Source organism: Rissa tridactyla, chromosome 3 (assembly GCF_028500815.1).
Source record: "Rissa tridactyla isolate bRisTri1 chromosome 3, bRisTri1.patW.cur.20221130, whole genome shotgun sequence".
NCBI lineage: Eukaryota > Metazoa > Chordata > Aves > Charadriiformes > Laridae > Rissa > Rissa tridactyla.
In genome coordinates this window covers 47,138,673-47,164,804 of record NC_071468.1, presented here as the reverse complement: position 1 = coordinate 47,164,804, position 26,132 = coordinate 47,138,673, and the positions used below count along the sequence as shown (strand labels likewise).

At 43.9% G+C, this 26,132-nt stretch overlaps 1 protein-coding gene across 2 annotated transcripts in view; it reads left to right on the top strand.

Moving 5' to 3' along the window:
• The window catches only part of PGBD5 (piggyBac transposable element derived 5), a 75,647-nt gene that overhangs the window by 32,535 nt on the left and 16,980 nt on the right, over positions 1 to 26,132 (top strand). For both annotated transcript variants that reach the window (XM_054196835.1, XM_054196836.1), the window contains exons 3-4: positions 8,482 to 8,616; positions 20,641 to 20,821. In XM_054196835.1, the coding sequence (XP_054052810.1) occupies positions 8,482 to 8,616; positions 20,641 to 20,821 (316 nt within the window). The remainder of the gene's footprint in view (positions 1 to 8,481; positions 8,617 to 20,640; positions 20,822 to 26,132) is intronic.

Here is a 26,132-nt window from a genome sequence, read left to right as displayed (position 1 = left end):
AATATTTTCTTAATATTCGTCACACACTATTTAAACTTTGTTCCAGTATAACTGATCTCCTTTTGGAGCTGTTGCTACTGGTCACGTTCAGAAGACTGGAAAGACAAAGGAGTAAGCATGAAATATGTTACTGCTTGAAATAACTTTTCAGTCAACACTCTGTTTTCAGAATATAAAGATTCGACCTAGACATTTGGAAAAGGTGTTGTGTCCATCGTCCTCTTTTTCTTCCTGTTTTCCCTTTGAAGCATCACGTTTTTGCCCACTGCACAAAATTAATGAAGACATAAATGCATCACATCCATTGAAGTGTGCCTAAAATAAATTTGGAGTGATTACAGGTTTTTTCCATTTTACAGACAATAAGTCATACCTGTATAATACAGGACAACACAGCTGTCTAAAAAGCTGTTATGGTAGAAAGGGAGAAGGGAGGAGTGTTCTCACTAAGCCATGCCAGCAAGATGCATTTTCATCAAGACAAAACAGGCAGTGAGAGACACGGTATTGTTGGGACCGAGCTCTCATTAAGATACGAAATCTAATCCTTATGGCCACTGACTTCAATGGGCGGAAGATAAAGGCTTCAGAAATGTGATCACTGTGTCTAATGTAAATGCTTATAATGGTGTGCTGTGGGACATGCTGTGAGTGCAAATCCATTAAAGGATAAAATTTGATTTGCATGTATATCCCTTCTCCCTTCCCCCCTCTCGAGCAAGGTTTGAGAACTGAATTGACAAAATCATAGCATCCTGTTTGCAGTGATAAAACATCTAAATCTCTACAAGCAAAATGTATGCTTGTGCTGAGCTTGGTAAGGAGATGCTACTTTTAAAAAAAATAGGGGGGAGGAAGAAGTAATGACAGCCCAGTTCTCTTCCTTCCCCCTCCACTTCTCTGCTCCTTCGTCAATGTTTACGTCAGTGATTTCTGTACAGCGTGTTTCAGTGGTATTGAGCAGAACAAAAGCATGAAAATAGAGCTTCAAAAATAACTCTGTGAGAAAGAATTGTTTTTGAATCTGTTGTTAAAAATACTCTAGTGTAGTGCTGGTAGCCTACTGAGGGATGTTCCAGGCCTCCTCCTGAAAGGAGCCTTGTGCCTAACGTCCTCATGGGTGCCATCAGGCAGGGCTGCACGCTACCTGTCTCAAGAGATGTGGACCCCATCTGCTCAAAATAGCAGGATAGAGTCTTGAGTCTTGAGAGCAGATTAGCAGACTGCAGTAAACATCAAACCCAGAATGTCAGGACCAGTGAGAAATAATAGAAATAGTTAAAAATAATAATCCGGTTGCACAGAAACAAAGGGAAAAGGCAAGGGGAAAGACACATTCAGATGGGCTTTTGGATGTGCTGCCTCTGAAGGCGTTTTGGGAAGAGGGTCCTAGTTTTCTGTAATCAGTGATACCTGGAATCCCAAGTTCAAAATGGTTTTGTTGCTTAAGGTACACCTGTATCTTAAACATGAGGCTTGTGGGATCTGGGTGGCGTGGGATCTGATAGCCTTCTATGATGGCATGACTGGCTGGGTGGATGAGGGGAGAGCAGTGGACATTGTCTACTTTGACTTCAGCAAGGCATTCGACACTGTCTCCCACAGCATCCTCATAGGGAAGCTTAGGAAGTGTGGGTTAGATGAGTGGACGGTAAGGTGGATTGAGAACTGGCTGAACGACAGAGCTCAGAGGGTTGTGATCAGTGGCACAGAGTCCAGTTGGAGGCCTGTAACTAGCAGTGCTCCCTAGGGGTCAGTACTGGGTCCAGTCTTGTTCAACATATTCATCGGCGACCTGGATGAGGGGACAGAGTGCACCCTCAGCAAGTTTGCTGATGGTACAAAACTGGGGGGTGTGGCTGACACACCAGAAGGCTGTGCCACCATACAGAGAGACCTGGACAGGCTGGAGAGTTGGGCGGAGAGAAACCTTATGAAATTCAACAAGGGCAAGTGTAGGGTGCTGCACCTGGGGAGGAATAACCCCATGCACTGGTACAGGTTAGGGGTTGATCTGCTGGAGAGCAGCTCTGCAGAGAGGGTCCTGGGAGTCCCAGTGGACAGCAAGTTGACTGTGAGCCAGCAATGTGGCCTTGTGGCCAAGAAGGCCAGTGGTCTCCTGGTGTGCATTAAAAAGAGCGTGGCCAGCAGGTTGAGGGAGGTCATCCTCCCTCTCTACTCTGCCTCGGTGAGGCCTCATCTGGAGTACTGTGTCCAGTTCTGGGCTCCCCAGTTCAAGACAGGGAGCTACTGGAGAGAGTCCAGCGGACAGATGCAAAGATGATCAAGGCACTGGAGTACTTCCCTTACGAGGAAAGGCTGAGAGACCTAGGACTGTTTAGCCTGGAGAAGAGAAGACTGAGAGGGGGTCTCATGAATGCTTATAAATATCTAAAGGGTGGGTGTCAAGAGGATGGGGCCAGACTGTTTTCAGTGGTGCCCAGCAACAGGACAAGGGGCAATGGGTACAAACTGGAACACAGGAAATTCTGTCTCAGACATGAGGAAAAACTCCTTTACTTTGAGGGTGGCAGAGCGCCGGAACAGGCTGCCCAGAGAGGGTGTGGAGTCTCCTTCTCTGGAGATATTCCAAACCCGCCTGGATGCGTTCCTGTGCAACCTGCTGTAGGTGAACCTGCTTTGGCAGGGGGGTTGGGCCAGATGATCTCTGAAGGTCCCTTCCAACCCCTATCTTTCTGTGATTCTTCAAGTGGAATTTCTGTCAGAAAACATTAGCCTTTTTTTTCTCATATGTAACCCCCTGCCCAAAAACGTGCATGCAAAAATGACACCAGTTTCTATGAAAGGAAACAGAGAGAGAGAGAGAACTATGCCAATATACCAAAACAAAGAAAACAATCTAGTGAATTATAGTTATTTTGCTAAATATACTGAGCAAACAAAAGGAAGTAATTACCCTCCAACTTATGAAGGTATTGAAAGCCCAGAACATTATAATTGTGTATTGGCAGCACTAGCTTCCATTTCTGAAGTAAAAAAAAAAAAAAATGGTGTTCTGACCTGGATTGGGTAGGAATATCAGGAATATTCTCTGCATCCTATCCCTCCCCAACATCTTCTGTATAAATAATTGCTGGTTCTACCTGAGCAACAAGAGGTGGAGTTTTGGGTCTGTTCCTGGAATCAGTGTTGTCTCTTTGCTGTTTAGCTTTGTAGCTGTGCTACTGTCTACAGTACAGTGCTACTGTGGAAGCCTGAAGACAGGGAGGGTGCCCTGCCTGAGCTCAGGAGGTATACTGCAACAAATTCAAGGGTACTCACCTGCTGAGGATATACACTGAATTCCAGAAACCAGAGGAGCTCAGAAAAATAACATCACTGCTCAAATATCCTTCTGTGCCTGCTGAGTATTTATACGCTTGTCAGCAGGATGCGACTAGACAGGATTGCTGTCCCTGGCTGCCCCTGGCTGGTGCAGGAGAGGTCAGGAGCACAACTCCAAGCACTCTCCTCTTCCCTCTCCCTCCAGAGTACCTTCTCTTTGGCATCTTGGAACCAAACAGTTCTGCATCTGCCCAGTGAAATGTCAGCTGGGAACAGTTGGTTGAAGTCCTTACCTCAGGCAGGAGTGAACTCTCTGGCAAAAAGAGAGACCTAACTCCAACCTCTAGCTCCAAAGACATGGTGCTAAAATTTGGCCAGTTACTAGGGGGCTTGTTTGTGTTTTGCTTTTGGTGGTATCATAGGGAACAGCTAAGCAGTTTCAATATAGTTCTTCCAAACCAGCTCACAGCATTAGACAACAGCTGCTCTGAAAACAGGGGCAAAACCAGGCTGATCAACTTGCAGCTCTTTTTCATCCTTATGATTAAATGTTGCTTTGATATTGGGCACTTCCAAATTATAAGATCTTGCTCAAGTAGCACCTCTATCTCAGTTTTCCTGTTTTCAAAATGATTATTTGTGAGTAAAAGGGTGCTGATCCCAAACCAGGACTGTTCTATCTTAGGGCTTCTGTGAGCGTAACACAAAGACATAAATATTCAGAGATTGTTGGCCAAGTATAAGACATGGAGCAAGAGAAAGACAGACAGAGGAGCAATAAGAATATTGAATAGCAAGGTAAATTTCTGATATCCTGTAGCTCTTAGCCAGTTGATCCTCTGGTGAAGACAGATTTTAGGGAGAGTTTGACAGCAGAAAATTATGAGATTTTATGACTATTTTTAAATCACCTAATGGTAATGGAGTGGTGTAAGAACTGATTATATATCCTTTAAAGAGAGTCAATTGAAGGCTGAACAAATGGGCAGATGGGCATGAAATCATGGCTCCATCTGAGGTGGGAGTTAACCTTTGAATGATGCCAAGCCTTTGAATGATCCACAGTAAAATGTGGATAGGGCAAATAGACTTTGAAAATGAAGAGAAAGAATCTGTCTGATATATTCCAGAAGAAGAGCTATCAGAGAGAAATAAGGAAAAGTGATGTGACCAGTGTGATCGGCTAGGAAAATGGCTTTCCAGCAGCAATCTGTAGGGCAGGATTGCCTTATGTTGAGGCTAAAAGGAAAACTGTTGAAGGATGACTGCGGGCTTGGATGAAAACTTGACTGGGTGGGTGTATTGTTACTCTAAAATGAGTAACATTTTAGAGCTGTTACTCATAAAGCATGGAAAATGCAGGCACTGCCTGGCTCAGGAGACCTTGCAAGGAGTTGGAGGTAAAGGCTGATGTTCAGATTCACTGGCCAGTAAGATCTGCAGCAGGAGGAGAGGGATGTCTGCAATAACCAAAAAAGGAAATAGTAAGGGGTTAGCTGAAGGGGAGGGAGATGCTCTCAAATGCAGCGTAATAAAATCAGAACTGACAGATATGCAAGCAGAGATGTCAGATACTAGCAAAGACTTTAGACGGGAGGAGCTTTGGAGCAAAGAAGCAGAAGCACAAGCTACTATTGCAGAAGCAATGGCTGAATCCGCACATACAGGTGTGGTTACCCAGGGGACTCTGTTTGCAATTGGGTTGTGCCCACCAAAAGTCAAGGCAAGCTGAGGCAGTTTCTCCAGGAGACAGCCTGAAGAGACAGCCTGTGTTGGGGATGGTCACAGAGCTAAAGGAAGATGAGCTGTCTCGAGGACATGTTGGTTGATTATCTAAGGCAGGAAGTCCAAGTGCAAAAGAATTAGTGGCCCTGGGGCTTTGACTACAAGCCTGTTTGAGCTGTGGTGAGAGCAGCATGGGTGAAACTGTGGAGCTTTGGAGACGATCTAAGATGGAGAAGAAAGGAAGGCACTCCTGACAGTGGCTAGCTGTTTTGTTCAGTGAATGAAAGATGTTGTGACATGGAGTAATTGCTAGAGAGACAAGACTCCAGGATGGGACTCCAACACTTGGAGTGCATGTACATATTGAGGGGAAAACTGAGAGTGAAAACTTGGCAAGAAGATCAGCAGGGATGAGGATGGCTATAAAGAAGAGGGGAAAAAAAAACCCACAATGGGATAGCCATCGGGGAGTGAAGCAACTAGATGAGGAGCTTCTTAGACCTGAACAAAACCGGGGATTTGAGAAAAGAAAATGTGGACGATATCTATTAAAAAATCCACAAGATATCTTGCATCAAAGGAAGTCAGAAAAGGAAGATGGGAGGGCTTGAGGAGTGAGTCAAAGATGGTGAAGAGGCGCCCAGGAATACATGTAGGAGTCAATTATGGCTGAAAGTAGATTTTTATCTAGGAAGATGAGAAGCAGGAAAGAATATGCCACAGGGGCAGTAAGCTCACTCCTGGAAAAGCGAGTATTGCAGCGACAGCAGGAATAGGGAAGGAGCAAATACCACCACTTTGCATGGGGATTTGGCAAAGAGATGGATTTGAGATTACAGGAGGAGTAAGGAGACTGAGAATGGGGGACAGTGAACAAACTAATAGGACTGGCCAGTAGCAACAGGGGTAACTTTCATCATAAGAAAACCATGTCAATGCCAGAAACAACAAATGGCCCCTTTTGAAAATGAGATGGGGATCAGCTCTTCCAGCAGCAGGCACAGCCCATACAGTGACTTGCTTGCAAAGTCCTTTACAGCTGTTGAAGCAGTGCTTCCATATGGAGGGGTAACAACACTTGTCTCCCCTCTGGAGGAAGCAAGAAGAGCAAGCTCTGGGGTTTTCATTTCAGTTTCCCTGCCTGTCCACATTCCCTCTTTGCAGCAACAGCAAATCTTGCCCTACTCTGTTTCCATTTTCGTTCCCTTTTCCCAGCAGTTCAGTAGGGACTTTGGTGGAGCATTAGTCTTCTTATGGAGAAATGGGAATGACTTAAACATTTTGGGGTAGGGGAAAGGAGGGGAAGCTCTGGGTCCTAGGGGAAGGCAAGGCTGAGCGTGGGCAGGGAGAAGAGGAAGATGGGGAAAGGTTTTCAAAATGCAGATTTGCTTTCTGAATATAAGGCTGACAGGCCTTACTGTGTCTTAGAAGGCAGAAAGAGTGAGTGCGAAGGGTAAGCAGGATGCAGTAGAGCTGCTGTGACGAGCTGATGCTGTAGTGCAGAGGAGGGAGCTGAGCTAATGCTAGAGGGTAAAAAAGGTCCTTAAGTGATGCTTATACAGCCTTTTCTTTCTGCTGCTCTCCAACCTACAGCAGGGGAGATGATAACAGTTGAATCACACCACTCTGGGATCTGGCAGGTAAGAGGGCCTTTCCAGAAGCTGAGGAATTCTTCACAGTGTATCCAACCCCATCCCAAGCGATGTGGTCCTCCCTTCTGCACAGAAGAGGCAGAAAGGCAAAAGCAAATGAGGGCACGTTTAGTATTTGCAAAAGACTGTCAGAATTCCCTGAGGTGAAAGTGTGAAATGCCCCAGGTGGCCTTTGGAAAGGGAGAGCGGTGTTTTGTGTGGGCCTTGAGAGAGGAAGAGGATTTGGCTCCAGTGGGGAAACGGGGCAGCTGCAGCTTTAAGAACAAATAGCTTTGTATGCAGCTCTCCTTGCTCGCATCTGCATTTTGGTGTATAATTTGAACATTTCACAAGAGTGCTTTCAGATGGTCCTCTGAATGTTTTATGAGCCGTTGTGGATTGTGTATAAATGAAATTCTGCAGCCACCACTGTGTGGGGAGGGCACGGGGTGCCTATTTTGGGCTGACAGAGTGATGTTCAACAAACGTCTTGTATTGAGGAGGCCAGCAGCTGCTCATCGCTGGTGCTTAACTGCTTACCCACCACATCTCTCCTACGAGCATCGTTCCCAGGTTTAATGCAGCTTTGTTCTCATTTCCGCCACTGGCTGCCTGCAGGTGTGCACAAAAGTAGCACACGTGTGGACGTGGAAAGGGTTGGTCTGAGGGTGAGCACCTCTGAACCTGTTTCCTGGGGTGATGGTCACTGGCAAAGAATGGGTTCCTTTAGATCATACCCCATCTGGTTTATTTTACACGTCTTTAAAAAGATATGAATTTTGGCCTGCCGGGGACTGCTTTCCCCTCATGTACTAGGAGGGGAGCTGCAATGACTTGTTCTGATTTAGATGTAGATGCCTGAATTTGGTCAGTATTCATCAGCTGAGACTTTTCAACAGTTTCCAAGCATTTGTACTCTCACAAGTGACTTGCTACACAATTCACACACCATGCGGCCAAGGATGTGTATGTCATACACAGCTACCTGTGCTTTTCTATAGGTGGGTTCTATAGTGTAAAACCTAACGACTTGGCTACAGAACTAATGGAGAGAGGTGTAGCAAAACAGCTATAAGGAACAGGGAACCACTTACATCATCTGGATGCAGAATGCAGAAATTTCTTCACTTTCACAGATTTTCATTACCTACTCCAGTCTGCCCTGTCTTTTTCTATTCCTGCCTCTGGTCCTTTATCTTTCTGTCTCCTTTTGTCAAATTTTTCAGCTCCTGAGGCAAGAGAGGCTTCCCTGAAGCTGCTGCCACCAGGAAAAATGTTTTCTGTCTCTTCACCACCTCCTTAAGTGGCAGCAGAAAATATCTTTTTCTCCCTTAACTTCTCTCCCTCTTTGCTGTGTGTTTTCCTTTGCTGTAACCGAGGAGCGTACTTTACAACATATTGTAGGGGATATTTGGGTGGAAGACATTCTGCCAAACAAAATGAAGCTCATGATGAAGCTTGGAGAAGGATGCTGCTAACAACCCCTACCCCGCACCTCATTTTGGAGGGATGTTGAACAATAGCTGATAGCGAGAGGCAGAGGCTACATTTTGGATGGATGTTAAACTGTAGCAGATAGTGAGAAGTGAGAGCCGTGCCTTGCAATGTTTGCAAGCCACGTGTAAAGCAACCATCTGCAATGGAGTGTGCCTGTCCAGGCTTTGGTTTTTATTGGATGGTAGCATTGAACAAAAGTGGGTTTGCTCCTTTGTGTGAGGTGATGTGCACAAGTACAATGCAAGAATTGTATCTCCTTGGAAGAATTTAAAGCACCATTTTTTTCAGTAATCATATACTCATCTGCTTCTTCCCCCCACCTCTCTTTTCTTGCCAATTGCAGGTACTACATGAGCCCCTGATTGACGAGGATCCCGTTTTCATTGCCACGTGCACGGAGAGGGAGCTGCGCAAGAGGAAAAAGAGGAAATTCAGTCTCTGGGTTCGTCAGTGCTCATCCACTGGTTTCATCTGCCAGGTGGGTTTTTTTCTCTTCAGATGTCTTGATTCAGTTCCAGCAGGCCCTTAAACGTATTGCAGGACCAAAGGTAACAGTCACTTCTCTTCATACAATCTGAATGCAGTGGGCCTCTGACTCCCACAGATACTGGACCCAAAGGACGGTGATGACAAGTTCCTGATGCTCTGTTTGCTGTATGATTTCACTGAGGGTGCCTGTCTCCGATACTGTCCATCTGGCTGCCAGCCCTAGGCTAATTAAATTGAAATGGAGTTAAAAGGTCTGTCTGTTTGTACATCCTAAGTTTATCTAAATGTCTAGGTACTGTGACGTCTGTCATTTTTAATGAGTCAGCCTCTTTCTCTAAGTATAACCCTGCGTCTGTGATAGCCAGTGGTGAACAATAGATTAAATCAATATGATATCAAGATGTCTATTTTTCTGTGAGAAACATATTAGCGGGGTTTCCTATTACATCTCTCTTCACACCTCTACTTCTCTACCAAAGAAATAAAATCTGATGTGACTTCAAGGTGAGATATAAGCCTGAGTGGGAGATGTGTTAAAGGGTTTGTTTTTAGTGTTGTAAAGCCCTGGGGACAAGTTTTCAAGTTCTCAGATTCCCCAATTGCTGATGTATTTTGAGAGCTCTTGAAAAATCTGGCCATTTATTTTGATACTTAGAGGTGAGAGGGCAGATATTTTCCGATATTTCTTTTTCGCAAGGGCTATTGTGAAAATGTGGTGTCCTGCATGTTCCAGAGCCACAGTTCAGAGGTGCAGGTAGGACGTGTACACTGCCAGCTTGAGCCAAATGCATGTCAAAACTGCAGGGCCTGTGGATTTGCTGCAGTTTAACATTTGTTCACAGTAATCACTATGACTATTTGAGTAGCTATGCAAGGAAAGAGACTTGCTGGGAACAGGGGTTTGCTTTTTCAGCAACAGTATTCACTTGGAGAAGAAAATTGGGATAATACATCTTCCACGCAGGCTTTAAAGCAGTTGTTTTGTCTGATACAAAATAGATTCACCTTGTGAAGCATCCTTGGAAGTTTCCGCTCTCAAGGCTTTTGGAAAGTCATTTGCTACAGAGAGGCAGTGTCCTTAATCTGCAGGGTGAACTCCACCAGTTCCACACGCAGCTTATTACTGAAGCGTAATGGGTACGCTGAGCACAAAGTTTGCTGATCTCTCTTGCCATGCTCTCCCCAGCCAACTGCCACCAAACTAATAAGTCTTCAGACATGCCAGAGGTTTCAGATTCTGAGCTGTAATTATGTTGCACCTCCCGTCCTGTCCATTGAGAAAGTAAATTAATGGAATGTCAAATGAAACAGAATAGATGCTCAGCACCACCCTAATGCTCCTGCTCCCGTATGAATTAGATACTCATGCTTGACGTGCATCCGGATGACGTCAAGGATCATCTTACCAGCCGCCTTTTATTTTCATTCCACGACTTGGCTGTAATTATCATCATGCTAAAATGATTGGGTGAGAGGGACCTTAGGGAAGGGTGAAAAAGAATATACGTGAATGTGACCATTCATGCTACAATGGAAAAACCTAGTCTGGGGCGGATGGGGATCTTCAGCTGTGGTACGTTTAAAATGCTACGTTCAGCTATCTGTCACACTTAAAACAGATCTTGCAGAATCTAAAGCACTTATTTGGTGGTTTTGTTTATTTACTGTATTAAAGCAGAGGGGTTTTTTTTTCTGTGTTTAACGTAGGGAGAGAATTGATCTAAAGAAAAAGAAAATCCAATGTTTTCCCCGTTCACGTGCACACCTTCACCTCCATCTCTTGTGAAACTGCCATCATGAAGGAAGGACTTGTTGCCTGATAGTTAAAGACTGACTGGTCTATCACCTGTCTGCTGTCAGAAAAACCTAACAGTACCCACTTAGAAATACATAGATATTCTGTAACATCTGTCTGGATGAATTCCCTCTCTCATTGTTTCCACGTGATTACATCGAGGTCATTTTATTCAGGATAAAATATGTCTCTATACACTTCATAAATCAGGCTAATTCAGTTTCAAAAGTCTGAATAATATATAGAAAATCATAGAATGTGTTGGGTTGGAAGGGACCTTTAAAGGTCATCTAGTCCAACCCCTGTGCAGTAAGCAGGGACGTCTTCAACTAGATCAGGTTGTTCAGAGCCCCATCTAACCTGACCTTGAATGTCTCCAGCAATGAAGCATCTACCATGTCTCTGGGCAACCTGTTCCAGTGTTTCACCACCCTCATTGTAAAGAACTTCATCCTAATGTCTACTCTAAACCTACCCTCCTGCACAGCTATAAAAAGGTGAGGCAGCCTAGGCAGAAGAGGGAATTGAGATACATATGGGTGGCTCTCAGGAATGGAAGGAACCTCAAGAGATCTGTGATGCTCCGGGCTGAAAGCAAGGTTCTCTAAACTTGAATGATGAGCCTGATGTTAAAAAAATCTCCATTTGAGGTCATCTCGGTTTTCCCAGTGATCTGCTTTTTCTACAATGAAAGGAGTTGGTTGGTTTCTTTTCGTAACATAAAACTGGTTTCAGTGTTTTGAAGCCACGTGCTGAGCTACTCCGTGAACAGCTCCTGGGTGGCAGCTCACAGGGCAGTTATTAATGTTAGGGGGTTTAGCTCTGTCTGCTTATTCTCATGAAAGGAACTGAATCAGTTTTTTGGGTATGAGTAAATGCTTCTCTTTGATGGCTCATTGTTTGCTTTTTTTAAGCAAATGGTGTTTGTTTAAAAATCCAGCCCAGTAAGCCACTCATGAAACAGAAGTGACATAAAAACTAGATACTGTTTGTGAATATAAGGTGCATAGGCATTATATGCATAATATAAGTAATGTATATATATATTAGACTACTTTTCTGTCTTCTGTAGTACAGATAACCTGACTCCACCCTGACAGTTAAGTCGCTGTTTTAAGATGGATGCACAATTTCAGATCATATCTCTGCTTCATAATTTCTCAAAGAAAGCATCTTGTTGCAGCTGCTTTATTGAGTATCTTTTCATGGTCAGCTGGCCAAGTGGGAACGCAGGAAGGACAGATCATTCAAATAAAGTAAATATACATCTACAGCAGCTGGGAACATGAACAAAACCTTTCAGAGGGCTAGGAGGGCTCCAGGAGGGCTGACTTCGCTGAAGTAGGCAGCAAAACTGCTCTGATACTGTTGCTTTTTTCACCCATCCTTGATGCTGGACATCAAGGTGGCAGCAGCTGCTGCTGCAGCAGAGGGCTTGGGGCCTTCTCGTTTCTTTCTTTCTAATTCAATGAGAACAGCAAACTCAGCTTGCAGGACCTCAGGTGTGCGCTGCTTCATCTTCTCCCTGCTTTCCTTATTTCCCTCCAATATATTTCCCTACATACGTGTTACCACTAAGATACTTTTCAAACCAATATTTTAATACCTTGATTGCAGTTTAAGTGACCACAGGAGCTTAGAAGTATTTCTTTCTTTCTTGGAGTATTTGTTGAGTTAAGTCATCCTATTTAAATCAAAACTCTAGTTGTGTCAGTTTTTATTTCTCTCTTTTTCTCTCAAAAAGTCTGGAATGCTTGCTTGTAAAAGATGTGCATAAATATGATTAGTAGGACTCTCTTTCATTTTAGATATAGCAACAGAGCTCATCAAAAACTACTGAGAGTTCCCAAATACTTGATCAGGGCTAGTTATTTTGTCCTGGTAGGGCACATCATGCTCTCTCTTTCCTTTTCTTGTATGGCTCATAAAGAATGAGCATGGTCATGAGTAACTGTTACCAAGTGGTGCTTAGTCCTTGCATAGCTCCTCCTGCACAAGAAGGTTTTCTGGTCATTTTGCAGAAGGAGAAGGAAGCAAAGGAAGCTGGTGCCATGCACTGAACCCCTTAGGGAGTCAGGCAGGACGAGGTATTCCCGTAGTGCCTCATCCTGGACCATAGGCCCATGGCACAAACATAACCCTAAAGACAGTCTCTGACCCAAAGAGCCATTAATCAACAAAATGAAAGCAGGGTGTCAATGGTGGAGAGCACTGCGAAGGGACGATCAGGCAATATTAATCACTATGATAGGTGGTAATGGAATTAGCTCATCAACCTAATTATTCACTTTAAAAAAATGTGATATCATGGTGGAGAAGAGATGACTTCATGGATGTGTGTATCCTTTCCTATTCCTTTGGATGAAATGTGTTCTCTGAGGCTATTCTGGACACGCTTCCCGTCCTAAACCCCCTCCCCATCCCCAACTATATGGGCTCTGCACTTGCTTTTATTCACTGGCAGAAAGTTCTTGCAACAGTGCATTTCATTTTCATTAATATCCCTGTGAAATGTGTCACTAAGATTTATGAAGTCCTTTAGATCCTTGTACTGGGACTGAATTTGAGTTTCCACCTTCCACTGCTTACCCTGAAGAAGAAGAGATTAAGGAAAAGGACTGTGTCTCTGCAGCTTGAGTCTTCCCACGTTACTGAATGATCAGCGGCTTGCACTATAGTGGGTAGTCAAGGAGTGCAACCTGGATCAGGGTGGCCCCACCACGAGAGGGGAAGAAATTGCTGTCTCCCTGAAGAGCAGCTGTCTCAGTGAAGTGAGATGTCTGAGACAGCTTCACAGATTAGTGGCAGAGCTGGGAATAACCTCAGCTCGCCCGGCTTGAACGGCAGCGCCTCATCTCCTGCTTTCTCTTGCTTTTCCTGCTGTATCATGTCTTCTTTTCTTACAGTATCTCTCAGTTGCAGCAAAAAAAGAAAACAATGTAAACAACATGCTTTTATAGTAAATGCTGTAGTTCGTTCTTGATTTCAAACAGGGTAAGTCCAGTCAGCTCAAATACTTCATAACCCTGCTGATTTTACAGAGTAAGGACTTACTTGCAGAATTTAAGGAAACTGAGATGGTGCCCCAAAGAATTTCTAATGTCACATCACACCACATAAGTGCATTCAGTCACTGGGAAAGGGAGGCGTAAATAAGCCTGGAGTGAGTTTTGTTTTCAAGGTCAGGGTTGCAGGGGAGTTAGCCATCTGTGCATTTGTTTAATAAAGCCGCTCAGAAATGTTGGTGTTTCAGTCTGCTCAAGTTCTGTTTAGAGATTAGTCTGAGCCCTTGGGTTTCTTTAAACACTGCCCTGATAATTTCTCTGTTGCTGGAACAGTTGCATCTGGAACGCACAGATGTAGCGGCTGCTTTGAGGAGGTTCTCAAGGTCAGGCTTTGGCTGGGAGGGGATCCCAGGAAATTTGATCGCTTTCATTTGTTAGTCACTGGCTGATGGAAAATCCTATCTGCTTTCTTCCTCTGGCTCCCACCCGGCTCTTTAATGCATGTGGTTCTGTACTGTCAGCATCTGAGAATCTCAATTAAAAGTCAGTTATCCTCTTGCTCACCGGCATTAAGTGGCAAGGTAGTTTTGCAGATGTGTGGTAGGCCAGCCTCATTCATTTCTGTGGAGTTTACAATCTCACTGTGTTTCTAGATGAATGGGAAAACCAAACATCTAAATGAGACCTAATGCAAAGATGTCTCACAGAGTTTACACACAGTCCTAGTGTCTATTTGCAGGTGGGAATTAAAGTTATTTTTTTTTAGTTCCCATCTGTATTGCTTGGAGTTTCCGATAATAAAACTACCTGTGTGGTCGTCTTCTTTCTGCAGCTGTTCTCGCTGCGTGCAGCTCTGCCTGGGGAAGGAGGATAAAAGCACCAGAACCTCCTGTCTTCCTCACTTATCAGTTTTGCCATAGGAACGCCCCTTGCGGATCCCATGCCTCCATGCTGGGTGCTGTGGGCAGGACAAAAAGACAATCCCTGCCCTACCAAGTTTAGCATCTAAATGCAACATGGAGGTATAACATAAGCCTCCCCCAGTGAGCCGCTTTAGTTGGGGCACCTTTCGGCTGCCTAGAGACTCTGCAAGCAGGACGGGTACAGCAGTATTTACTGGCTAATGCAGAGAGCTGGGACCAACACACTGTTAGGCACCAGTATGCTCCCTGCTCCCGATGAGCCTCCACAGGCCAGGCAGTCATCAGCCTTGTTGCTCCTCGGAAACGAGCTGGGCCTTTGGATGTTACTGAATTGTCATCTTCTGTTTTATCCTTAAGATTTTATAGCTTTTCATGTAAGCTTTTAAGTATTTTCCCCCTTGAGCTACTACGTGTTACAGCACTTTTGATAGTTTTTACTTTTCTTATCTTGCATTACGTATATACTTTCTCACATTTATTCTCACTTAGACACGTTTTCACGGCTCAACAGTAATCTTAGAAAAACTAGAGCCAAGGCTGTGCAATTGTATGGCACCAGAATGAGGCCTCGGTCATGCACCTTAGCTGGGCTGCCAGTTACGCACAGGGAGCCCAATAAAGCAGCACTAAGAAAGTAGGAGCGGCAACGTACAGATTAGCAATTGTATTTTGGGGGTTGCATCTTTTCTAAGACAGGTATTGAAGAGCAAAAAGAAAGAGCTTTGCAGAGGCTGGGAGTGATTTCCAACCAGGCAGGAGAAGGGCAGCATGGAAGACAAAACGTGGCCTTGTTTGGCATCAGTGGTTGGATGTCTGGCTTCACAGGGCAAATACAGGCAGGAATCAGTATACTGAAAAGGTATAGGAAGAGGTATATGTAAGATGTTGTAGTGTCCTCAGTGATAAAGAAATCACATAGAAGAAGGGATATCACAGGAAGGAAAACAAAGAGCTTTCTTTTAAGCCACATTGGGCTTGAATTGTCAAAACTACCAGCATCTTTTTGCCAGTCTCACGAAGATCTTGTTAGAAACTTTGAAGAACACGTGCAGACAAAGCAGGGATGTGCCAGTCCTCAACACAAAGATGTTAGTTGGATCTGTGTGTTAGTGCAGATTGAAAGCATTCAAAATAGGAGGCAGAGGGAGAAGAGAGGAGGACCAAGGAAAGAGCTTTGTAAGGAACCCCAAGAGGTAGTTGGGAACAGATTGGGAAAGCTGCGTGTCCCTTGCATGCTATTTTCCAAGTAGCCTTTAGAGGAGTCGGAAGAGAATGCAGAGAGACTCAAACCAATGAAAAGATCCTGTCTTGGTAAGAGCACCATCAGTGGTGCCAGCAGCTGCTGAGGAGGAGCTAGACCTCAGACCTGGCTAGATCTAGGATCTGGCTGAGAAGAGGCCATTAAAGAAGGGGGGTAACATGGGCTGCAGAAGGTTTGGGGTGGGACTGGAGGGGAGAGTTTCCCAACAGCAATGGTAACAGCAATGGTTAGAGATGGGGTTTAGGATGAGAGGGGAAGACAGAGTAAGGCAGGATCTAGAGAATGATGCTAGGAATGAGTAGTTGAGTATTTGGCTGTGAAGTCTATAGAAAAATGAAGTTATTTTTTCAATAGCTATTCAGGATACAAAAAGTATGACAGTATGGTTTTTTGTTCTCTTGCCTTTATAACAATGTCATCTAAAAACTTGGCTTCTGTTTTGTGGTTGTTTAGGGTCTGCCCTTTTGTGATGTATTTTGCACAATGTAGCCTTCAAAATCTTCCTCCTGTTTATTACTACCCCAGCCCTTTTTTTTTTTCTTCCAAATGTCATCTATTTCATTTGAGAATTGTACCCTAGGGTGTTTCAATTCTGTATGAATGTGGAGTATTTGGGATGAGCTATTCGCAAGTGCTTTCAATTTGCCGTCTGAGCTTTGAATATGAGCAGAATCGCCAATATTTTAGTTTCTCGGGCACTCTTAAATGTGCAGTCAAGATGCAACTTTTGTTCTGAAGTGCGCATTTTTTGACCCTATTTCTAGCAAGACCTTATGAACCTTCCACATGAATTTTCCATGAAGTAAATTGCAAGCACAAAGCAAGTAAAGTCCTGTTGGCTTGTGGCACGAATGTCTACTCTGAGATCTTCCTTCCTCTGGTAGCGCGCTCTCTAGCAGTCTGCTTCTGTAACTTGGTTTAAGTTTCTGAATGACAGGTGATTGGCTTGTCTCTCATCTGTCAACATGTGCAATCTCCTGCTCAGAAATGTGATGTCATTTCTGATTGCCTCTGTGTAGGCAAATGGTCTCTCCAGAACAGTTTGTGCTGTTTTTCTTGATTTGGAAGAGCTCAGCACAGTCTTCACCCATACCCTGTTGCTCTGGCATTCGGGTATATATTGGTTGATATCATCTAGTTTTGCATTTGTGATGGGAGGAGGCAGAAGCAGTTGTAGGTGGAAGGAAAGATGAGCCAGAGACTGTGAAGGTCTTTTCTTACTGTCAGGCTTTTAAGGGAAAGACACCATTAGGGTGCTACATGGAGACCAAAGGCAGAAGAGAGGAGAGTTTGAGGGATGAGTTAAACAGTGTGAGCAGAGAATGCTGATATTGTGTGCAGGGGATTAAAACATGTTAGATTAGAAGTATCCGGCGCAGTAGGGCTGCACTGGATAGAAAGAGCTGAACGTGTAGCTATTCTGATAAGAAAAGAAGAATTGAGGGATGGCTAGAGAAAGCTCCTTCTCTCTCTCAGCGTTACAGAATGAAGACCTTCAGCCTGCAGTTGGCTCCTAAAACAAATGATGTTACATCTATAGAAGTTATGCCATTTGGTGCTGTAGATCAAACGGATCAGTAGCCACTAGAAAAAGATACACGGTAAAAGCAATCTCTGCAGATATCTGAGAAGCACTGCTTTGACTGTCACCCGCCGAAGCAGAGGATATTGCTGCCAACATCTCCATCTGTTGTCCAGCAGCAGTTGTCGAGCTTGTACTTCTCACGACGTTTTGCTGCTTGGAGCACATGGAAAGGGCACAAAGTTCTAATGCTGTCACAGGGCAAACCAGAAGCTCTGGTGAATGAATGTTTTTGGGGAGCAGCTTCTGACTGTGCCTGTGAAGGTCTTGCAGCCAATTTCTGGCAACTCTGCTTTTTCTGCAGACTGCTAACTGTTAAATACCACTTCTAATCTATTACAGAACAGGGAGGAATGCTGTGGCCTTCAGTGGGCAGGATCTTAATCATTTGAAATAGAATGAAATAAGCTTGATGAGAGGATAGGGAGAGGGAAAATAAAGGCCATATGGGATCCTAGGCATTTGCAAGGATATTTGAAGCTATGCCTTTGCCAGTTGTCTGCACCCAGCTGCTGTTTCACAGCAGCCTTAATGCCTTCCAATGTTGTGCTGCTGTCACCCACCTTCCCAAGAGAGCTTAGCATGATAAAGCTTTGAATGATGCTTCTCCAAAACAAATAAAATTGTGTCAAGAACAAAGGCTGTGCTTGGATAGGCGGGAAAATGCCCGAGGAGAAAAAAGGGGGATAAATTTAACATTGGAGGACAGAAGGCCCAGTAGTGGGTGTGGACGTATTTGTAAAGGGCACTGGGGAGGTAAGCAGAGTAGGGGGGATGAGAATCACAAGGTGGCCATTGCACGGACCCTCGAGATAGAGCGGAGTGCAGAAGGAGGGTGCCAGGTGCAGAGGGAACTCTGCTGACAAAACCTATGGAGTATGTAGCATCCTAATAGGAAGATAACGGTATCTCAGTAGACAGTTCCATGGTGGGCATGCACTTTAAAGTATCTGCTTGCAGACCCAAACCAGCTTACGGTGAGGGAGCAATTGGCTCACCAGCAGACTGTCTCATCCCTTGAGGGTTAGTCTGTGGGGAACACATGGAGCAGGAGAGACTCAGCCAATTTAGCAGTTGGCTAAGACTTACGGCAGTAGGGGAGGGGAGGCGTAGGACACTTTCCTAGACTTAGAGATTCCTGCTTTGTTTTCAGATCAACTGCTAATCCAAGGTCAAAACTAATCTGTCTGCATCTTTTACTTCCACTGCCTTGCCTGTGGATTATAAGGGCTTGATGTGTGGTCTCTGTGCTGACATACTAGTAACCTAATCTTAATTTCGATGCCAGTAATCATGAAATACCTTTGCTGTAAATTGGGAACAATCTGCCTTTTGTATGCATTCCACTGTTAAGCTGCTCTCTTGAGCCCTGATTAATAACCTAAATGACTTACAGTAATCAGCTAGTCCTCAGCCTTAGTGTTGGGGAAAGCACAAATTTGACAGCTTTCAAAAGTGAGTGGAGCATGGTCAGGGAGTCTGCAAACATTCCCGCTTTTGTCCTTGTCTGGAAAATGTTTCTATCAAAGAAGGGATTTCTTTTTTTTAAAAAAGATAAATAATGTATATTTAAGACTTCCTTTTAGTATGGATTATTAAGGAATATAATTCTTTTTCAGAATTAGCATGTATTCATCCTTGCACCAACTTTGTTCTTTACCACATCAATTACTTCAATATACAAATTATGTCTCATTTCTTGGAGATTTCATAAATAACACACTCCTCTGGGGTCTGTTCCATGATGCATGAGTTGCTGGGGAATATTACATTAATATGTCTAGAAGACCAGTGCTGGGAGATACACCATCTAAAATAGGGAAAAGCGGTTTAATTGAATTTTGTTCCCTTCTAAGATGATTGAGATATAAATTACTGGGAGCACTACTGCAAACATGTGAGCATTTTTGTTCTCTGAGCGTTGTAATGAACTTTCCTTTATGAAGGAGCATGTTGGTAAGAGAAACAGATGCACACCCAGGAAAGAAATGCTGCAAGTTCTGGATGGTTGAGGTCTCAAGCAAATTTAACAAAAGCTTGTTGTGGATACATCACTCCAAGAAACAAGGCAAAATTCCTTTTCCCTGCCCCTGAACATTGAGCAAGTTTCAACTTTTTCTCTGATGGGTAAAATTTCCTGGAATTCCTAAAAGATTTAAGTATTTCAGAGACAAAGTCTCAAAGGCAGGCCTTCGAGAAAAAATGAAATTTTTCATAAAATTGGCATTTGTGTGTATTTTTAAATCTGTGCAAGTTCCATAGTGTTACAGTACTGTTTGAGTGACTAGGCACAGTGTCTGCTGCTTCTCATTTCTTTTTCCAGCAGGTTATTTCTGCTGACTTTTAGAACAAGGTGAAGGTCAGATGCCGAGTTGATTTTAATACATGTTCAACTTTGGTGAAAGCTATGCTTGTAAAATGCTGTCAGTGAAGGCTTGTGCACAAAGGAAGGGTTCTGTGCTTTCTCTCTCTGCATGGCAATGCAGAAGGCTCCTCCTCCAGAGGGAAGACTCGTAGGAATGAAGGAATAGCTTTACTTCAGTGCTCTTTCAGTTGATGGGTATACTAGCTGGACTGTGTTCAGTTAGTTACAGTCGTATTACTAAGGGGTAAATGTTCCTGCAGTCTAACACAAACACCACCTACAGATGGTGGTGACAGCTCTCTTGAAATGCATAGCATTGTGGACTGCACAGTAGCAGGCTACACGATAAAGCTACCGCAGCCTGCTACAAATGAGCCCAGGCATTTCCCAATTAACAGCAACGTATTACGCTTGTACCCTCCTTCCTGGTTCAGTCTGTTTTGGTGGGTTGTCTCCAAATCATGATGGAAGTAAAGGATCTAAGAATTAGCACTGTGCCTGGAGAGTTTGATGAGGATGTTCTGGCTGGTTGTGTGTGTGTGTGTGTGTGTTGCTGGCTCCTCTCATTTATGGGGGTGCACACGCACTTGCATCGCAGCCTAATGGTTGCCACCAGCAGAAATAAATCTGAACATTACTGCAGTGAAGCTAATGGGCCATTTCCTCATGGTCATCTTCTGAGGGCCTTTTTTTGCAACTAAAGTTCCCATGCTCTCCTTTTGCTGACAGCGTTGAAGCCTATGCAGATTCAGTACAACACGTAATCTCAGTTATGACTGGAGTCTTTTCCTGCCAAGCAAACAATCTTCTAACCGCACAACAGTGACAAGAACCTCAGGAAGCCCTTAAGCTGAGGCGAAGGACATTGTATTTATAGGTAGCCGTGCCAGCTAACCTGAGGGGGTTTTAAAGCAACAGCCTCTTGAAAGGGACTTTAGATTAATTAGCAGTTTATAAAAAGTATTTGCTGCCTTGATTCTCAGCTTGTCTCCAGTTGAGCTGAGCAGGTACATTAGCAATTGCATCTGCTGCCTCTGGATTCCTTATAACCTTCTGACTTTTCTTACCATTTCTCATTTAAGATTTATGTCCATCTCAAAGAAGGGAGTGGTGCTGACGGGCTGGATGCTTTGAAGAACAAACCGCAGCTTCACAGTATGGTGGCCAAAAGCCTTTGTCAGAACGCCTCTGGGAAGAACTACATCATCTTCACTGGCCCAAGCATTACCAGCCTGAATCTCTTTGAAGAATTTGAGAAGCAAGGTGTGTATCGGGTGACTCACTGGGTTTTAATGATGACAGACCTTGGGGCCTCCTGCCACTGAGTTAAAAAAACTCCCCAAAGGCTTCACTGATATTTCAATTCCTTGTACAGATAAGTTGGTCACCTCTAAGAAAAGTTCTCATTCATGAAAAGGTACTATGCAGAGGACTTTCTAAGTTGCTCTTAAATCTTCCTCTTTAAAACCTCTTAAAATTCAAAATGAGGGTGTAAAAACATTTTAAATAAGGTTATTTAAAGCCCTTGCTTTTGTTCTTTGCCTTGGACGTGTGAGATCTAATCTCCCATGTGGCCTGGGGGACTTTTCAAGGGATTTCCTAGCTGCCAGTGATTTTTCTGTTTCCATTGTGAAAGACTAGGAATGGGATGAATCCTTACAGGTGTGCCTTAGAAGTCCTTGCTGATTTAATATCTGTTAAAAATGTGACTTCTCTAGATGACATTTTATGCCATTGCAAAAGCCCTAGTAAAGTTTGCTTTTTTTGCTAATATCAAGATGCCTTGGTAGGACAGTTTTTAGTTTTGAAAGCATAATAAACTCTACGTTAGCAAAAGCACACTTGCCAGCAGAATGTCTACCCATATGGCTCTCCCAGCCAGTTTCTTCCCAGTGCAGAGAGTAGTCCCAGGACATCCTTTTTGTCAAATGCCCTCGCACCTTAGGTGTGGAAAAGCCACGTGTTACTTTGCTTTCAGAAATGCTGAGGGCTTGCGACTGCCCTTAAATTACAGGCTCCTGTACTGCTGACAGTCAGTTTTCAGTCATCTCAATGTTACTCTTGGCTCATTCTTTAGTCAGCACAGCCTTTCAGCGTCGGCGTGGTGCGTAGAATAGATCCTTTGTAGCAGTAAGACTGGAGACTGCCATTATGCATCATGTACAAGGAGGCTACGGGGCCGTTTCCCTTTTCAACACACCACTGATGACCGAGTTTTGCTCTTGGCATGTTTTTTTGGCATTGCAGAAAATTAAACCCACTTAGAGCATTATATTAATGAAACGTGGCCCAGAGCAAGGGGAGAGACTGGGAATTGAGACAATATCTTGATTCTCACGCCAGTGAGCTGCACCAGTGCTGTAGCTGGGCACTTCAGACTGTGCTGGCACTGGGGGCTGTCTCTGATGAGCTCCATGCAGGACTTAACTCCTACATTATTTTAGGTAAGCTGGAAGATCACAGAGTACAGTGGAATGCCGCCATATTCTCACAAGAGAGTCGTGGTTTCCCAAGTACTGCAAACAGCCAAATGAGAAAGAAGTCAAGCATATTTATAGTGTACTGGAGTTTTTCCTCTGAGCGGAGACTTTCCTTTAGTAAACGACTCTCTTCACAGCTGATTATCAGCATTACATTTTTAAGACTACCAAGGCAACAATGCAAAATGTGGGTTCAAAAATTTTAGAGGATAACCCACGTAATCCTAGTACGTGAGATATGTCAGGTTTAAATATAAAGAGATTGACAGACAAAAACTGGACGGCTGAGTTGCACCCTTTATGCTCAGCTGGGGAAGGATAAAAACAATATGTCACGACCCAGTTGGTCCATAACCCTGGTGAAAAAGAGTCATGGCTACAAACCAGCTGAGTGTTTATTACTTACAGATAATTCTAATTGTTCACAGGGGTGAATTATTCATGGGCTTTACACTGAACAAATCATTCAAATTAAAAGTTTCCAGCGGGTAGGAAATTCAGTAATGTCTTTTTAAAGCGTGCAATTTTGACTTACTGTCTGATCAAATATGCTAATGCTATACTGAGATTTGGTTTGGTTCACGATTTTTTATATGGCTTCATGAGACCTTTTATGATATTTGACGGCTGCTTCCAAAATAAAATTTTTGATCTGGTACACGCTATCACCTTCCTAGGGGTGAAGCTATGGGGTGGGTGGCAGGGTGGACACCAAGATAGCAGGTTTATTGGCTTTGCAAAATAGTGTGGCAATCCTATACAAAGAAGATCACAGGGAGAATGTGAAAGTGTTTTATAAGGCCACTGGATTGTTCACGTTTGCCATGGGGCACTGGGGGCTAGCTCACAGGTTTGGCAGGGGGACGTTGAACTGGAGTGACTATGAGACACTGGGAGAGGTAAGATGCTAGAGATGTCAAGCAGTGGTGAAGTTGGTAAGAGCCCTGCGAGGAGACGGTGTTTACTGACTCTACTGCAAAGCAACTGGTGTATTGCCAGCACCTGCTGGGATCCTACCGCATTGGCAGGACGTTTGGGAAGAGGCAGGCAGAGAAGCCTGGACTCAGCAGAGGCGTCTCTCCTCATGTATCACACAGTCATCCTCAGCAATGACCTTAATGCTTTTTTGGTGTATGGACCACTAAATCTGAACACCATGACCAAGAAGTGTCATAAAAGCCTGTTGAAAAGCATCTAGGCTCAGGTCCTCATGACAGCTCAAGACCCATTCTTAAACTGACAAATTTGCTTTTGTTGTTCAAGAAAAATTCATTTCTGGGCTAGAGCAGGATCAGTGGTGGAAGGAGAAAGATCCCATTGAGTACTGAAGACAAGAAGAAATTGGTATTGATCTTAACTGCTTTATGTTGTTTGGAGTTTTTTGTAACTATCAACAGAGAAATAGGGGGAAATTTAAATAAGCTAATGCTTAGAAACTGTAAACTTTTTGGCAACCTAAACTGATATTTGAAGGAACTAAAGGGAATTCTGAAAAATCTAGAATCAGGCATGCACCAAAAATGTATTTGTTCCTCTCAAAATTCTTGATGAAAAGGACCTGGGGGTCTTGCTAGCCAGCAAGTTGAACATGAGTTGGCAGCATGCCTTGGCAGCAAGGATGGTCAACACTATCCTGGGCTGTGTTATCAGGACTGTAGCCTGTAGATTGAGGGAGGCAATTATTGTGTCCTGCTCGCCATGTGTATTGCCTCCTACTCATCACAATTTTGGATGACACCCCCAGTACAAGAAAGATATCAATCAACTGGAGTGAATTGAGCAGAGGGCCACCAACCTGACCAGGGGCTGGACCACATGCTCTGCTATGGGAAGGGAACTGCATTTGAGAAGAGAAGGCTTCGAGGGGACCCAACAGCAGCCTTACGCTACCCTGAGGAGATTATTGAGAGGATGGAGCTGGCTTTTCACACTGGTGCATTGTGGAAGGATGAAAAACAGCAGACATAAGCTGAAACAAAAGAAGTAGTTCAGACTAGATGTAAGGTTTTTCCTGAGGACAGTGGAGCAGGATGCCCAGAGAGGTTGTGTAGTCTCTGTCCTTGAAGGTTTTCAACAGACAAGACACAGCCCTGAGCAGCACTGTCTGACCTCTAAGCAGGGAATAGGAGACTAGAGACCTCCTGAGTTGCCTTCCGATCTGAATTATCCTTTAATCCATAGGATCCTATGATCCTTTTGTGTATCTTTTGCGGAACAAACAAGACTTTTGTGGAACCTTAACTATTGTTTGCTTTTCCTAGCCCTAACCCACACATGCATTACTGCAAAAACCAGTGTTCTTTATTGAAAGCCTGCTACATAGGACCTTCACTGTACCACAGTAGGGAATATGTGCTTAGAAAAATAAAGGGATGTTGGTGAGCATAATTCTGAGGTCTATGAAGATACCAAGAGCTGAGAAAGCTTCAGAAAATACGACAGGACACTTTGAATTTTTTTCAAAATCAAAAACCTGAATAGACCTCTTTTTTATTTTTCAGGGGACACACAAAGCATTTCTTTTTCTGGCCTCTGAATAGAACTGGAAACCTGCACTGAAATGCCCCAAATTCTCTGTTCTGCAAGCAGGCAGCTGTCACTGTTATTTCCTGTGACATTCATTCATAGTGCACGTCTTTTTTCCCCTTTAAACATTAGTGTTGTCCATTACAGAGGACAGCACCTCCTAAAGCCCTGTGTCCCCTGCTTCCCTTAAACATGTGATCCCCCAAAAGTCCCTTTTGCACCTTCTGAACCAGCAGGAGCAGCTGGCCCTGTCCTGCAGAGTGGCTGGGGTTGGCAAAGCTGCAGGAGTTGCCAGCCTGAGTGACCATGGCACTCACAAGCTTTGCAGGATCCTGCAATTCCAGCACATGGACTAAAAGCAAGCTCTCATGTCCTTCCCACAACAGGCCCACCAGTTGCCCTAGCTCTGACTTGACCCAGCGTTGCATGCAGGATAAATGAGGGCAGAATGTGCATTTTTGCCTGAACTAACTCAACCCTGGCTGCCTTTGCAAATGATACTAATAAAGATGTGGTGAAAAAGGCTTCAGCACAAGCTGTCCGGGGCCTGGAGACCCTGGGAATGAATCTTGGGTGACTACACCACGTTTTCTCATCTTTGCTAAACTAGCTTAGGTGTATGGATTTATATTGCAGTTACAGTTTAAGAAGACCAGAGGAGGACAATTTGTCTCCACCGACTCCTGTGTCTGTGGCAAACACCTGTTGTGATTCTGATTTAATTACACAAAAAAACTTCATTGTGCCAGATGGGCATAATTTTTATTGCTTCTATTGCTATAGTAACTGGGTGGTTTTAAAAAACTCTACAGATTAAGGGTGTCATCCATGATGAGAGACACTAGTAAATCTGCAGAAGTGCTGCACTTTTCTAAGCTATACAGCAGGAATGTTCCACGGTGTGTTCCTGAGTGAGGAAATGGTTCCTATTATTCTGTATGAGGAGCGAAACATCTGCTGGAAGCTTTCTGCAGGCTTATTACCTGAGCTAAAAGAAAGGCTGCAATTAATTTTTATGGGCATCTTGAGATGTGTGTTGCTATTTTGAAGCTCTGGCACAATAACGTAGTTATTAGCTTGGTTTTACACCATTGCAGTCTCCTAGAGAGAGTAAGTATCACCCTTCAGTGAGTCATAAACTTTAGGTAGCTAAGGAAATTCTTCTCAGGCTTGCTTGTTATCAGAGCAGGAAGATCTTAACATTGACTAGGAGAAAGCTTTCTAAAAGTTTGCTATGTTAATGCCAAAGTTTGCAGGTATGTGACCTTCACTCTTTGTGTACCTCTTAGCAAGACAAGGAATTTTAAAAAAAAAAAAGTCTTCCACTGGACATGCTCTTCCTCCTGTATTGATTGTGAGCCTGTGCCATAATGCTTTTCTCATTGTCTTTTGTGGAAGGAACTTTCCAGGGACTGATTCATTCATTAAAAATAACCAACGCTCAGGGGAAGCCAGACACTGTAGTCTGACCTAGCATTTCCCCTGTAAGGATATCCAGTTATCCAACATGCAAAATTCAGCATGATGAAAAATTTGATCAAGTAGACTTAGCTGATAGATGAGCTTTA